This window comes from Denticeps clupeoides, chromosome 1 (assembly GCF_900700375.1).
Source record: "Denticeps clupeoides chromosome 1, fDenClu1.1, whole genome shotgun sequence".
Lineage (NCBI taxonomy): Eukaryota > Metazoa > Chordata > Actinopteri > Clupeiformes > Denticipitidae > Denticeps > Denticeps clupeoides.
The window spans coordinates 36557983-36573792 of NC_041707.1; the positions used below are offsets into that span (position 1 = coordinate 36557983).

The window sequence follows — 15810 nt, forward strand, 5'->3', positions numbered from 1 at the left end:
ACATAAATACACGATCTAACTTTTATTTTTTTATTAGCTCAGGGTCTCTGTGCCAAGCAAAGACACACACACACACACACACACACACACACCTTTCAATACAACAACACACACAAGTCACAAACTTTTTTGGGGGGTGGGTTATGGCATTGCAGAGTCCCGTTCAGTCCTAAATCTATTTTTAATCAGGCTTCAGTGGGCTAGAAATGATGGAAGGAGAGACATTGTGAAAATAGAAAGGAGGAGAGGAGCACCGCTCCGCCGAGGTTACAACACACACATGCAGTATGGCACGCCGAGAGAGGGGGGGGGGGCAAACAAAAGGATCATTTATTGCTCTCAGAAGAGGGGGGGGGCGCCCGGTGGGTCTTTACACAAGCATGTCTCCTGTGCCAGAGCCACCCTGGCCTCCTCTCAACATTCACAGCCAGTGTGTTACATTCCCTACCGCGCATTCGCACACGAACACGCCTTTTCTGAGGTGGCTGTTTGCTCCGACGGGCACTGTTTGGAGGCGGCATCCCAAACACATGCAACGCACCCAATCCATACTATGGTACTTCCTAGTCCCGCACAACGCACTTAACAGGCAAGATCATCTGTGTAAACAACAGTGCTCAATACGCTACGGCTCCAGACGACCTTTAAAGACTCGACATGTCTCCAAAGGACCAAAATAAGTCAGGCTAATGCTAAGCAGACAAAAGGCCAGGCGCAGCGCAATCAGATCTTTATGTGATTTTGCAGCTGGAAAAAAAAAAGACCTGGCAACCCCAGGCGCCAGCTGGGTACAAACACCAGAATGCGTGGGCACAGCGTAACATTAAACTGCATTACCTTTAAGGGCATTCTCCATTTCATCTGTGTTATTTATGCAAAGCAGGGATAAACTGTGCATGGAGAGAGAGAACCTTTAAATTTGTCCCGTTTATACGGTGAGAACATAGCTGCCGTTATTATCCTTACATTACACTATTATAATATAAGCATGCGTGGAAGGACAGATTTGGTTCCGGCATCAAGATGGTGACTCTGGTTGAATACTCACCTGTACCATCCTTACTGCTGCTCTGGTGCGTCCTCAGCTCCTCCGATTTATAAAAGTCGATGCTGGCATAAGTGTTGAGGCTTGAGATGGTGTTGACCCCACCACTCACGGCTCCTCCCACTATTCCCCCACCCATCATGGACGAGAAGAGGCGAGAAGATGCGGACTGGATAGGCGGAGCTGCATCACTAGCTGAATGGTGGCCTTCTTTGCTGACCAAGTCCAAGTCAATGTAATTAAGCCCTTGCTCTACTGATGAAGCCTGGACAGTGGGTAGAGATGGTGGCCCAGGGCTACTATACTGCAAGGGAAGGTCGGACGAGGCAGAAGCTCCATTTGCCCAGTGGAGGCCATCAAAGCCAAGGCGACGAGACATGGCTTGGGAATACTCTGCGACTCCGCCCGATGTGGAAGAGCCGGACAACGATGTTGCGGATGAGCAGGACGCCAAGAAGGTTTCAGAGCAGTGGCGTCTGCGTCCTTGTACATCTGCCCGGATAACTTTAGCACCATAATCAGGGTTGGGGCTAGTTTTGCCCAAAGGAAAGTCCATAGGCAGACCCAAACTCAGGCCAGACACTGAAGACTCTGGCCTGTCAGGTGAAGTCCCTTTAGGAGAGGCAGAGCTGGTGGTAAGAGTGGGAGTGGTCAAGCTGAACGCCATCTCTGTATAGTCCCCACAAGCTGTCGGGGAGTCTGGGGCTTGAGAAAACATCTTTCTGCCCTTTGTCTGCCTCAACTCTGCCCTTTCCTCTGCCTTGGCAGACCGTGGTTGGCACTCATCTCGAGCTTGTGGGGCTACAGCTGGAGCAGGAGTTGGAGGGGTGAAGGACGGGAAACCCATAGAGTTAAGAGAAACCGGGGACGGGGACGGAGAGGGACAAAGTTCCATGTTGACGTACTCCGATGTAGCTAAAGTGAGTATCGGTGCTACAGAAGTGGCAGGCAAAAACCCAGCCAGACAGGACACAGGACGGTTCTGGGGCCGGTTGGTGGACGAGAAGGTTGTGGTTCCTTGTCTCAGTCTCCTCCCTCCTCCAATTCCATTCATGCTTTTCTCACCCTTAAACTCTATGCTAACATACTCCCCAGGACTTTTGGGTTCGGGTGGCAGTGGATTCTCCCTAACACGAGGCAAAGTGTTTGCTTTGGAGATGTCTAAAAAGAGACTAACAGGCCGGCTTCTTTGGCTCGACCCGCCTTGCTGCTTCAGTCCTGGCCCTCGCACTTGTTGCCCCTCTTTAGCTCGATCTGCCGCTCCTCCTATACTTCCCCGGGAGACCTTTTCATCACATTCCCCTAAACTCTCGCTGCTGGCAGAGCTTGATGAATACGAGGAGGACGAAAGTGAGAGCTGCCGGCTAGATGGAGAACCAACCTGCCGCTCCTGACGTTTGCTGCTTGCTACACCCCTGAGTCCTGCTCCCACCACAGTTTTACCTCCACTATTGCCACCACCCAATTTCTTCCCCCTCCCCGGACCGTCATCAAAGGGAGCGGTCGGGTTGTGCTTGTAGGACCTGGGCAGTGAGTAGTAGGAGTACACCATCTTGGGCGCGGCTTGTTGTTGATGATGGTGAGGGTGGCTGTGATCTGTTAGCAGAGGTGGGGTACTGTTAGCAGAGCGGGTGCTAATGGGAGACATGTTCATGTAATCACTGCCTGTCCGGCTATCAGCGCTGCTGCTGCCCACCCATGCCGAGGGGAGGCAACGTTGATCTGGAGAGCAGCTACTGTTGGGTGACATCATCATGTATCCATCAGTGGTGGAAGATTGGCAAATAGTCTGGGGAGGTGACACGCTGTTATTTGGTGTCATGGCCATGTAGTCGTCACCAGCAGCTGTGTTCGAGGAAACTGGCTTGGTGCCATCGGAATCTGACACAGCTACCGCAAAAGAATGGGAGAGTGACACAGGAGAAGCTGTCACCCCAGGCAACATGGACATGTAGCCATTGTCTACTGCACTAGCACCTCCAACGGAGATGCCTGGTGCGCCAGACACTCCCTTATCACCTTTGAACTCAGCAGCCACATCCAAATATGCAGTGCTGCCTGGGCCTGTCGTGACATGAGAGGTGAAGGACTCACGGCTGGTGCTTCGTGACATCACTGCGTAGTCATCCTCCTCCACCTCGTCCTCCCCTACTCTATTATTTCCTCCGCGCCTTCGGTTCGGGACCAGGCGCTCCAAGGACATGGGAGGCAAAGAAGCCCTCTTGCTCAAGATCCTTCGCTCAGCTTCACACTCGCGGCTTGAAGAACGTCGCAGCACCCGCCGTCCCTGGGGTTGGGCGTACTGTGAAGCCACAGACTTGGATGTCCCTCTCTTCTGGCCCATGAGAATGTAGTTCGCAGCCTCATCACTTGGGAAATGTTCTCCACCGAGGCTTCCCACAGAACCCTGTGGAAGGCTGGAAGTGAGAACCGAGTGCTCCCCTGGGCTGGAGCCGTACTCATCTGAGGACGCATAGTCACTAAGGGAGCCTGAGATGGACGCATGCAATGAGGGTAAATGACTGTACAGATTATTGGAGGAAGAACTGCTATTAGCAGCACTGGAAATGCTCGGTATCATTGTTCCAAACGCCAACCCGTGACCAGTAAGAGCCGATGGGCTCGACGTCTGGGAAGCAGCGGCAGGCGTGGAGCTAGACCTCATCAGGCTGTGGGTATTTTTGACAGGAGTTGGGGCACGGACAGACGTGGATCTCAGGATGGGGGTTGAAGAGCATGAACCATTAGTAGCAGGGCTGGTGCTCTGGACAGATGCTGCTCCTGAAGGAGTTACGGCAGGGCAATTGCCCCCACCTCCCCCTCCATCCTCCAGCTTCCCTCCATCACTGGGAGTCCGTGACCTGGGGAAGCTGTGACGGGGTGTGGGTGAGGCGTTAGTACTTCCTGTGCTAGCTGCCGCACCCCCTCCAGGGGTCTCAGTGCGTGGCCGCCGTGTTAGTCCAACCTGACTGGGAGGAGGATTGGGGTGGTGACGGCGTGACGGAACACTAATGGGGTTGGAAGCAGTGCCACCTCCACCAGCTCCTGCACCCGACTGGGATTTGCTGCGCTGCCTAAACTCCTCACTGAGGGCCTTCATGGCCTCCAAAAGGGTTTCATGCATGTTCTGGGCCACCACAGAGTCCTCTACTTGCATCCAGAACTCACCTGGGCCAGTCACAGCAGAACGCCCAACCTACAAAAGAAATGCCATAGTAATGAAAATGTCATAAAAAGACAGATTAATCAATAACATTATCCAGAGTCTTTCACCAATGCACAGGGCGTCTGTGAAAATAAAATGTGCTCAAGCGCCTCCACCAACCCACCTCTACAAAGAAGAAGTTCTCTGAATGACCACATCGGCGAACATTCATGAGCTGCAGGACCACACCAGCAGCATCGGAGTTCAGTTTGACAAAGTTCACCGTCTTCTCGGTCAAACAGAGGCGGTAGATGCCCACAAGGTTTTTTGCCTGGCCCAGTCCCTTGGGCCAAACCTTCACCTGCCAGACCTCCTTAAATGCAGGACCAGGAGAGGGGACGCCATAATCTCCATTGCCACATTCACCAAAGGGGATCTTGCCTAAAAGAGAAGAAGAGGTGATATGTGAAATATGCTAGAATTTTGCTGTCCATGCTGTCCTTTGAAGTGAAAGTGAAGGGATTGTCACATGATACACAGCAACACAGCACACGGTGCACACAGTGAAAATTGTCCTCTGCATTTATCCCATCACCCTGGGCAGTGGGCAGCCATGACAGGCGCCCGGGGAGCAGTGTGTGGAGACGGTGTTTTGCTCAGTGGCACCTTGGCGGATCGAGATTCAAACCGGCAACCTTCTGATTACAGGGCCGCTTCCTTAACCGCTAGGCCACCACTGCCCCTCGACGAGAAACACCATGGCGTGTTGCCACCTACTTACCCACAGGCTTAATTTCGGTGACATAAGACAACATAATGAACTTGCACAATTCCCCAATAAACAGGCCTTAATAAACAAGGGTCCAGATGGGCACCACAACAACAACAAAAGACCTTCCCTAACCTTTCATTAACCCCACCACCCTACCCTGCAGCTCTCTTCATGAAACGGCCAAGCCTCAGCAATGGTGTCCCTTATCTTGCTGACCAACATGTTGACCGTCATGCTTCAGACATGGTGGGGGTTAAAGTGAGCATTTTCCAAGTTGTCGAGGACGAATTCGGTGTTACGTAAGATACACTGATAATCTACCCAACAGGGTAAAAACAACAAACCGAACAAGCAGCCTTTGCACTTTTTTCGTTCTCCCCTCCCACCTCTAACACAGAGACTGGGTGACCCCGGCTGAGTGTGTCCGTCACCTGCACCTGCATGGAAAAGTGCTGAGGGCTTTCGCAGGCCCCTTTCATCAGACGTCACAGTGAAAATGCAACGCTTCATAGGGGGACGGGACAGAAAAATGTAATGGCCTTGCATATTTTATCTGCGTGCTCTGCTTAGATTGTCTCGATAAGTTCCCCTAAAATACAATATGGACTTACAGATAACAAGGGGAACACAGTCCAGACCTTAAACCGGCCATTGATACTGGCTGCATGTGCCTTGCTGAAGGGGTCTCAAAGACACGTCCTGCAACCACCTTAGCGGGGTTGTGACAATGCCTTGCCTTGTTGCGAGGCTGGCATGTGGGTCAGGAGGAGCCCCCAAGCAGCTGCTTTAATAAATCAGATTGACGTTGTGGAGCGAGCTGGACAAGCTGACAGTTCATGTTCTCTCCCTTTCAAAAGCAGACACGCGCACTGCCGTGATGACAAGGCATCTTTGTGACTCCTCTCCTACAAAACCCCGCCGTGACACGCCCTTACCTGTAACCGTACACCTGAATTAAAACTCGACCTCGTCCACAACCCGTCCTCGTTCGTATATGCTTGTTTTTTTTTTTGCTTTTTTTAATCTGCTGCACATATGCTTGGGTGGAAAAAACAATCATTACCACATGTGCTTCTCGCGGTCCAGCTCGTTCTCCCGAATAACGCATCCGGAGCGCTTCAGCTGCGGTCTTCCAATGGGAAACCATTATTTGAACGTTCCCGTTGCTCCGTCTCTCTTGTTTTTCCAAATGGGATGAATTCTGAATTCTGAAGCCAAGGGACCAGTGGGGTTTTCGTAGTTTTTTTTCTTCCCTCCTTTGGTGTGTGTGTGTGTGTTGCGTGACTATGTCAAGAGTTTGTAGACAGGGAAGACAGTGTCTTTGTTTTTGTGTTGAAGAGGGAGAAACCCTGGGTATTACGCGACGAGTCAATAGCAGACATTAGGTGTGAAGTGGTCTACTGCTTGTATGGGTGGGGGGCCGTTTTAGCATAAGCATGTGATGGCGCCGCTGTGCAGATCATCAAACATCTCAGATTGTCGGACAGTCTTGATTAGACCAAACGGGAACTGGAGCGAGAGACACGTTTCTCTTTACTTATTTAAGCTACCGTGTCCCAGAAACTGTTCTGACTACCTTCACCGCGATGGCATCCTCAGGACTCCAGGATGCCTTAAGCCGCTTCTCCATGCGCATTCTGTGGGTTTCGGAATTATGCAGCACGTCCTTTTTTACGGCCTCGATTCGCGAAAGCTGCAATTAGTCCTCAACCCCATCCCTGACTGGCTAATGAACAGTTCTAACATCTGGCCAAATATGTGTTCTAGTGTTCTTTGTGAGGTGAGCGGGGACTACTGTTTCGCAGTGGTGCCGTTTTCAATGACACGGGTGTTCGACTACAAATGGCTTTTTTTCTTTCTTTCTTTCTTTCTTTCTTTCTTTCTTGTCCTTTCTTCTTGGCTCTTTTTGATGCCTTCTGCCACAATGGAACACATCAATAAACCCTGGCTGCTCTGCCATGCTACCGAATTCAAAAGAAATACTAGTTCTGACAGAAAGTGAAGGGATTGTGAAGGCACAGAGAGACAGAGGGAGAAATGAAGAACCAAGGAACCAAGACCTTTATAACGGAAAGGAGTATATGAAACAAGGGGCCCAGGAAGACAGGGGTTTTGTAATAGCCGTTTATTTTTAGGCAACAGGGGACGTGGAGTATGCGCTTCGTTCATAAATGCCGGCCTTGCCTTGAAACGCTCGATTTCCAGTCTTCCTGTAAATTACAGATCACTCGGTTTATTTGGAGCACCCGGTCCCTTTCCAAAAAGGCCGCTGAGGTTGTAAACACACCACTTCACTGTCACCGGCCCTCTGAGACGCTCCCTTTGATCCCAGGACCCGGAGTTCTCCTGGGCCGACCGCAAATAGAGCACGGTGGCCAGATCATGAAGAAAAGAGAACGCTAAATTTCCAGATTTTTCGCCCACTGCAGGATGATGCTAACCCCGCGTTGGCTGGGATCTAAATGTGTGTGTGGGACTGACTTTTATTAGCACACACACACACACACATTTATTTACAGTCTTACTGACAAATGTGATGTGCTGAGTGCTGCTCACCGTCTGTTGAAAATCTGTCGGCGTGTCTGTTGTGCCTTATGTAACGACTGCCGCTCCAGTGTTTCATACCCAAACACTCACAGGAATCCTCTGTCTCTCTCACAGACAGTCACACCTAAAGGTCACTCGTGACACATCAAATGGGGACTGTGGGAAATCCTTTCACAGGGCCAGCTCTTCCAAAGATCGGAAAGTCGAGGGGTCAGAGATGGACAGTAACGAAATAAACCCGCTGAAATATCTCAACTATCTTTTTACTCCACTACGTTATGCAAAATCTGTCGTTCCATTTCACTTATGAGTTATTACGTGGTGACATAACTGCTGATCTTATAATGCACAATCTGTGCAGCTCCGTCCCAAATCTGACTTTTTTTTGTTCACTGAAAGTTGGTGGGATTCTGCTATTTTGTAAAAGAATCATTTTCAAAAAAGAGTTCATTTTCCAAAAAGAGTGAATTTTAAACATTGTGGTGTGCGCGTTACGTTATCACCCCTACATATAATATCAGCCACATTAACAGTAATGTAGTTATATCTGATCATGAACATGGACTGAGCAACAAAAAAGGGTTTTGAGACGACACTACAATACAGTGAGCATTTCTTCCTCAAAGTTGGTGTTGTAACTAAACTTTTCATCTAATGCGTTTCATCTGATGGGAACGATTCTTTTACGTTACTTTACTTTTTGTACTTAAGTACATTTGCGCTTTTACTGAAGTGGAATTTTAAAGGGAGGACTTTTACTTCTACTGGAGTAAATTTTTACCTTGTGTATCTCTACTTTACGTGAATGGCTTGTGTGTTACTGTGTTACTGATCGTATGTTATCACGGCAATTAAAAAAAAAAGGTCATGTATGGACAACTTTCTGTTTTATTTCACCATGTTTTACTGTTGGGTCCAAATTAATTAATCTAAGCATTTAATGTTTTAACTTAATGTTTTTCAGTTTAAGAACAGGCCTTGTTACTTTGCCCATACAATACTGCTTGCTGATTATATATATTCTGTGGCACGTCCCCATTAGAAGTGCCCTCAGGGAAAAAAGTACTGTAACATTTCAGGAATGACCTCCTGCTTTTGTTTCTGTACTGATGCTCGGATGCTTCCAGTCATGCGGCGTTTGGCGCCATCAGATTTCGGCTACAGTCATAATGCCCACATGTGATTAACATGTGCTCCTAAAGACATTTCATGACTGACCCGGCACCCAACAACAAAAGTCCATCCTCTTAGTCACTAATACTTAACTGCCGCTTGACACACAAAGAGCCATTTTCAGGCGAGAGGAGGAAGAGCAGGTCTCGTCCCCGTCACTCTGGTATTTCTTCAACGGCCTCTTATCTCCCCCTCTGGCAGAAAGACCGTGACCGGCCTGAAACGCACGCACGCGGAAAAAAAATAAAGTAAAAATGTAAAAATGCCACCGCCCGAGCCCTCATCTGCTGGATAATTATCAACGAGCCTGACCTGCTAAGTCCCACCGACACGCTGATCACCGCTCAGCTGACCGCCCCACCCAACAACTCACCCATTAAAAGTGAAGCAAAGTAGCAAAGTAGGTCACACACACACCATATATATATATATATATATATATATATATATATATATATGTGTGTGTGTGTGTGTGTGTGTGTGTGTGTGTGTGTGTGTGTGTGTGTGTGTATATACATATATGTGGTGTGTGTGTGTGTGTATGTATATACATATATATGGTGTGTGTGTGTATGTATATATATATACACATATGGGGTGCGGGGACGGCGGTGCTCAGGGTGTCGAAAATGGGACACGGAGGTCAAGGGGTGTCAAATGAAATGCCAGTGTGGCGAGTATTTCAGCGCGGCGTTTTTAGGGCTTAGTGAGGCTCCGGTGTCCACCTCCGAGAGTGTCGGCCTTAATCTACGTCATAAATCACCCTTGAGCAGTGTGTTCTTGATACTGTGTACGTTTCTTGTATACACAGGCGTGATGAAGTGGGGCTGAGTCATTGTGCTGGGCTGCAACATTTTTCTTTTCTGCACACACACACACACACGGTGTTTCAATGCTAAGAAAAACGTCCGTGTGTAAATAAAACCCGAGATCCGCCAGGTTGCCAAGTGTCCCTGTCCGTCTAGTGACGGCCCCTCCCCTTTCCCGCCTCCGACAAGGTCTGCTTCATGCATGTGTTTTTTGTTATCAAGGACACACACAGGCCCGACTTCTCCCTCCCTTCCACCGAAACGCTCGGCGCGGTCCCGAAAAACGCTGCTTTGTTGGCCGAGGGCAGCTACACACACACGTCTGCGCTCCTTTTTTTGGTTTGTTTGTTTGTTGGTTTGATTACGGAGAGTTGCCTTTCTTAGCGACGGAGGCTCGCTGAGCGTTGACACGATGCCAAGCCCGATGTATGGCGGCGTTGAACCCGCTGGCCTCGGTGCCTCATTTCCCGTCTCCGTTCACAGCCTCCGTCCCGCCCCGGCAAACAGGGCCGCCCAGCCCAGTAGCCCACCGCCGTAAAAACAGACGCCACACTACCCCCCCCACCCCCCCCCCCACCGCCATGTGATCCAGGGACGCGGCACTGCTCTGGAATATTGCTTTTCACCGGGAAAGGCCTGCGGAATTCCAGGAGGAGTTCAAGAGTCGGGCCTTTTGGTTAAATATATATGGCGAGGGATAAAGCGGAAAAACGCGGCTGCCGTGTACGGTGGTTGCATTATATGCCACGTATGGTAATGTCTGCCTTCCGGTTACGCCGAAAGTTGAACCCGGTGACCCCTGTGGCCATCTCGGTAGATGGATACACTTTGTTTTAATGAGCCGTGTTATTGGCCGTCTCCCCTGCCCCCCGCACAATTTAACCCGAGACCGGAAACTTCGCCCGGAGCGGGCGGGACGAGCAACGTCTCGCTCGGTGGCAGGCGGGTGCGGCTTCTGCCCTCTCGTGCCGCACACAGCGGGCAGCGTCAAGAGCGGGGAGCCGGCTGCGGAGCCGTAACTCAGCCGGGCACGCGGCCTTGCCGGAATGGCGCAATCGGCCCCATTACCAGCGCTGCTCTTCATTGGCGTCGGTCCTGTGTAAATCCTGGCCAAAAGAAAATGGCCGTCGCTCGCCCGCGAGCGCCACGCCCGACCTCAGCCACCCGGCATCACTTTCAAGTAAACCGATCCCAGGTTCCCGGGGAAAAGAACGCTTCCAGGCGGAAGGATCCCGGCAAATCCCCACCGCCCGGGAGTCTGAAATAAACTCGGCACCCTCTATCCCCCCACCCCACGCGAGACGGTAATTACGGTATAATTAGGGAGATGAGCGCCGCTTACGGAGCTTTAACCTTTAAGCGTGGCGCGCCGGGAGCCGCTGTGCGGCGGCGCTTAACACTTAAACACGCGCCGGGAGGCTGTGACGGACCCGTCCCTGTTCAGACTTTCCGTAAATCTTTTCCCGCTACTTCACTACGTGGAGCTGTTTTAAAATTCCGCAGTTTGCCTCAGCTGTTCGCAAATGCTTCAGCGGCCTCGTGACAGACGGACCGCGCGTACGGCCCTCCCACTACGTAGAGGTCATCTGCTAATTCGCTTAATAAGCAGAGTTGTTCTCGCGCTAATGGACAATCTCATTAGCACATTAGGTCCTCGGCCAGCAGACTGCGGAATGCTTCCGTTCATTAATCGGATATTTCAGAAGGCACTGCGGGACGGTGAAATACGGCTGAAAGGTTGTACCAGTTAAAACGTGCATTCGAATACGTGACGATAATGATGTACTACGTTCCTGTAGTCCGGTAGTCGGCGAATAAACTGATGTGCGAGGCTTTTCAGCCGCTGAATGAGACACTTCGTCCCCAGTCAGCGTGCAGTATTCCAAAAAGCTTAAAACATTTCTGAGGTCTGGGCCTCGGTTGACCTCAGCGTAATTACGGCCGGGCCGACTTGGCAACGGGGTGTCGTGCACCTCACCCAATCACAAAATCTCACACTGTGCAGTCGTCTGGTCATGTCTACCGCGGCCTACGGAGTCGATTTCACCGAAACTCGCTCCCCTGGTCAGTCTGAAACCCGCTCTCCAAAATTAAATTATAAAATGAAGTGACTTGTCATTGTGATACACAGCAGCGCAGCACACGGTGCACACAGTGAAACGTGTCCTCTGCATTTAACCATCACCCTTGGTGAGCAGTGGGCAGCCATGACAGTCGCCCGGGGAGCAGTGTGTGGGGACGGTGCTTTTGCTCGGTGGCACCTCAGTGGCACCTTGGCGGATCGGGATTCGAACCGGCAACCGTCTGATTACGTGGGCCGTTTCCTTCACCGCCCAGGTGCAACGCGTAACCTGCTCTTGGCTGCAGAGGTGCGAGGAAGGAACTCTGGACCCGGCGGCCGAGACTCAGACCCCAGCTGTGTAAATACAGGCAGGTCAAGATCTTACTGCCAGGCCGCTGGACAAGGACGCCGCATTTTACACCGTAGGTTAGCCTTGCACGCGTTGCCCCGCACTGAGCGCGGTCCAAGGTGTCTTCACGATTCACATCAAGAAACAGATAAAAAGCGAATGAAACTCAATCTTTATTGAAATATTGACTTTAATGTATCGACTGGCATGGGTCATCGACCTCCAACCATTTTTAAATTCTGCTTATAGAGGCGTCATCAAAGTTTGTCTTCTGGGTGGCAGGAACGGTTAGTCGCCCACAAATTAATTTATCTGTTTAAATACATCTGACCGTCTGCATTTAATTGCAATAGAATACAAGGCCAACACTTAATGCGCAGCGCCGTTTTAAAAATAGTGCCCTGGGTCTTACTGGAAGTACAGGGCCTGCATTTACAGCAACGTGCATTTCTGCCCATTCGGGTGTAAACGGGTTCCCGAGTCGCCTCAGAGTATTCAGGGATCGTCTTCCCACTTCCACTGGGATTTTGCTTTAGACAAGCAGGCATTTGCTTGGTAGGGTGGTAGTACCCTAGCGGGTAACACACTCGCATATGAACCAGAAGACACAGGTTCAAACCCCACTTACTACCATCGTGTCCCTGAGCAAGACACTTAACCCTGAGTGTCTCCAGGGGGGGGGACTGTCCCTGTAACTACTGATTGTAAGTCGCTCTGGATAAGGTGCGTCTGGTAAATGCTGTAAATGTAAACGCTTATGGATTTGACTGGCAGAACACCAGTCGCCCCTACCGGCAACTGTTGGAAATTGTACGTATGACGGCATGCCGCCTTTGGAAATGTAATGCAACGTGTTTTTGTATTCGGGCAACCAGCTTATTCTCCGTCCAAATGGATCTCGCACTGTTTGTCCAAACGAACTGGTGTGTGAGGGAATGTGTGTATGTTACACATCAACCCAGCGCAACAGGCCAGTTTGAGTTTGGCAGCCGCCTAAACTGTTGTTTCCACACTCCTCGCTGTCCAAAGTTTTTTCGGCGCTGGCTGCGAACTGAAGAGCGAAGGCTGCGGCGAAGATACGTGTCAGAGAGTGGCAAAGACTCGCGGAGCCGGCCTTCGGTCAAAAACTCTTCCACCCGGCACAACTGGTTACCCACAATCCTCTATTCTCCCCATCATTTTGACTTTTTTTATGCACCATGACCATGTTGTGTGTGAAACTCATCCATTAATAACCGAACATATTCTGCACTACACGTTTGTTACACTATAGTGACTGGGTTGTATCCCGGTAAAGTTAAAAGCAACTTGCATTTACGTTTAAGTGGTTAAATGTGTCTCAGATTGGAGGGCAGGAAATCCTCCACTCGAACCCAGTGCCCACTTTTACTTGCAGATTATGTGCATGCATTCACCGTGCCACAGCACAGAACTCAAATGGTTCCAGAATCACCCTTCACAAGCGCACTTGCAAAAGCAGAGACCCCACGAATCTGCGCGCTAAATGAAAACGCACAGAAGAGGAGGTCTCCGTTGCTGCGTCACGAAGCGGCTCTGCAACTTTTGTCAACGTGATGGGATTTTGAATGTGATAAGACTGGAGATTTGCATGCTTAGCAACGAACTCGGCCTCAAAAACCTGCACGTCCGCACCAAAACTTCCATAGGCCCCCACCGACCATCACGAGGTGACAAGATGGACGCCCACAAAGTGGCTCCTGCACCGGAGCACCACAGACATTGGATGGTAGGGTGGTAGTAGCCTACACAGACGCCTGTGAACCAGAAGACCCAGGTTCAAACCCCACTTACTTCCATCGTGTCCCTGAGCAAGACACAGCGCACAGAAGTTGACAGCGCCCACCGCGGGAGTTTTGCCGATGGAAGTACGCGATCCGCCAGGCCATTAAAGCACAGGTGTCGGAGCGCCCTAACCCGCGGAACTCATCCGGTGTTTTACGGCCGACAACTGGTCCGTTTCGGGACTATTTCCACCCCGTTCCCAACACCCCGCCAAACTGCGGACCTGCGACCATAAAAAGCCCCGGCCGAGCGCTTCAGATTTGCACCCCCTCGTTTAATCTGTCCTTTTACGCAACGGGGTCGCACCCCCGCACCTCCAACCCCATCATTTGCCAAGACGGCGTCGCAGGCCGGAGGCGGCGGGCCGCGTCTCGCCCGCGTTTACACTCTCGGGTCCCCCCGTAAACCAGCATACGTGGAATTTCAGATAACGCAGCGCGCCGCAGCGTTTTCGGTGTCGCCCGACGGTCTCCTGCACGCCCTGAAATGTGCGGAAGCGGCAATCCGGCTCAGACGCGGCCTCCGGCTCAGATGGGCCTCTGCTTGCACATCTGATTGATTTCTGTTTCACAACCTCGATCGATGATGCACGTCCAGGCGCATTTAGAAAAGAGAGAGACGGCAGCCCGAATGGACTAAGGGGGGGAAAGGGGGGGGGGGGGGGGACATCGGACTCCGATGGCAGTTGGCACCACATCGCTTCTACGCTCCTGTGGAGTCGGGGGTGGGACCGGCCACCCCAGGGTGTTTTTTTTTCTCGATGGCACTGAAAGGGACCAGTCCTGTTTCTACCGTGCCGGCGTGAGGAGAAGGGAGACTTCCACATGAGCCATTCGTGCAAGAACTGAAATATGATCAAGCAGCGCTGCTTCATAGATACTTACAATGTGATGTGTCCATGCAAAAATATAAAAACTAATATGATATGTGTCCATGCAAAAATCTAAAAACTAATAGGACGTGTCCATGCAAAAAACTAAAAACTAATATGATATGTGTCCATGCAAAAATATAAAAACGAATATGATATGTGTCCATGCAAAAAAACATGAACTAATATGCATTACATATGCGTACTGATATGATTTAGAGGGGTTCCCTAAATTGTTGATCCCTCGCACCATGCACTTTCATTCGACAACATGCACGTGTTCCTTACTTCTGCACTGCATGTCCACCATGGCCTGGAACCAGTCGTCCTGGTCCGCCTCGCTGTCCGCCGCCACGGCGAAGCTCTCGGCCCGCGTGTACAGCACGATCATGTGCTTGTTCTTGGCGTCGGCGCGCTTGTTGATGTTCAGGCAGGTCTGGAGCTCCAGCGCCTTCTTGGGCGCCGGCGCCTTGCCGCGGAACTTCTTCTCGCTCTCGTAGTACTCGAGGCGCGCCGGGCCGCGCTCGGAGGCGGCGCGCAGCACGAAGTAGCGGCGGTGCATGGACTTCTGCTTGCGGAGGTAGCCCGCCTTGCGGACGTCCTCGTAGCTGTGCTGCTCCGCGGGCTGGTTCTCCATCTCGCCCTCTTCCTGTCCTGCTTTTAAATGTGTATATATATGTATATATATAAATATTTTTTTTTATACGTAAGTGTAGCACGAGGTTGCAAATCTCTCCGCGCGGAGCGTCACCGAAAGTCGCCCATGTCCGAGCGCGTCGTGCCCAAAACAACACGCCTCTCTCCCCGCAACGTGGTGCTCCCTGCCCCCTCCCCGCCCCGGCCGGCCGGCGGCAGAACCCGACTCCGGTCCTCCCGCGCCGCGCCGACAGAGCGCGCCCCCGAGCGCGCCCCCGAGCGCGCCCCCGCCGGCGTTGTTGCGCGCGCCGTCCGTGTGCGTCGTTTTTTTTTTTTTAATGTAAAAATAAATAACAATGAAAGGTTAAGGTTCACGGTGAAATTAACAAAACTTAATTTCCCACGCTCCCAGCAAAAAAAAAAAGACAAAAAACAGTTTATTTCAAGCTTTAACGGGGAAAGTTATCTAAATATATCTAAAAGAATTTTCTACATGTTGTATTCATTCGGTCAGTTAATGGTTAACCACCCTGGTTGCAACCTTCACACTTTTAAGATTCGAGAAGAAAGTGCCATTGTTTTGCCAACCAAACTCCCC

General features: G+C 50.9%; 1 protein-coding gene across 4 annotated transcripts in view; it reads right to left on the bottom strand.

Annotated features, from left to right (window-relative positions):
- The window catches only part of LOC114801567 (insulin receptor substrate 1-B), a 29393-nt gene extending 14021 nt beyond the window's left edge, over positions 1-15372 (bottom strand). For 3 of the 4 annotated variants that reach the window (XR_003751600.1, XM_028999629.1, XM_028999613.1), the window contains exons 1-3: positions 14865-15372; positions 4375-4631; positions 1049-4241 (exon numbers count right to left, since the gene is read on the bottom strand). Coding sequence is in view for 3 of the 4 variants with exons in the window: in XM_028999629.1 (XP_028855462.1) it covers positions 1049-4241; positions 4375-4631; positions 14865-15213 (3799 nt within the window). In the remaining variant the exon portion in view is untranslated. The remainder of the gene's footprint in view (positions 1-1048; positions 4242-4374; positions 4632-14864) is intronic. The other variant, XM_028999615.1, reaches the window with a different exon arrangement.
- Between the last annotated feature and the right edge of the window lie 438 nt (positions 15373-15810).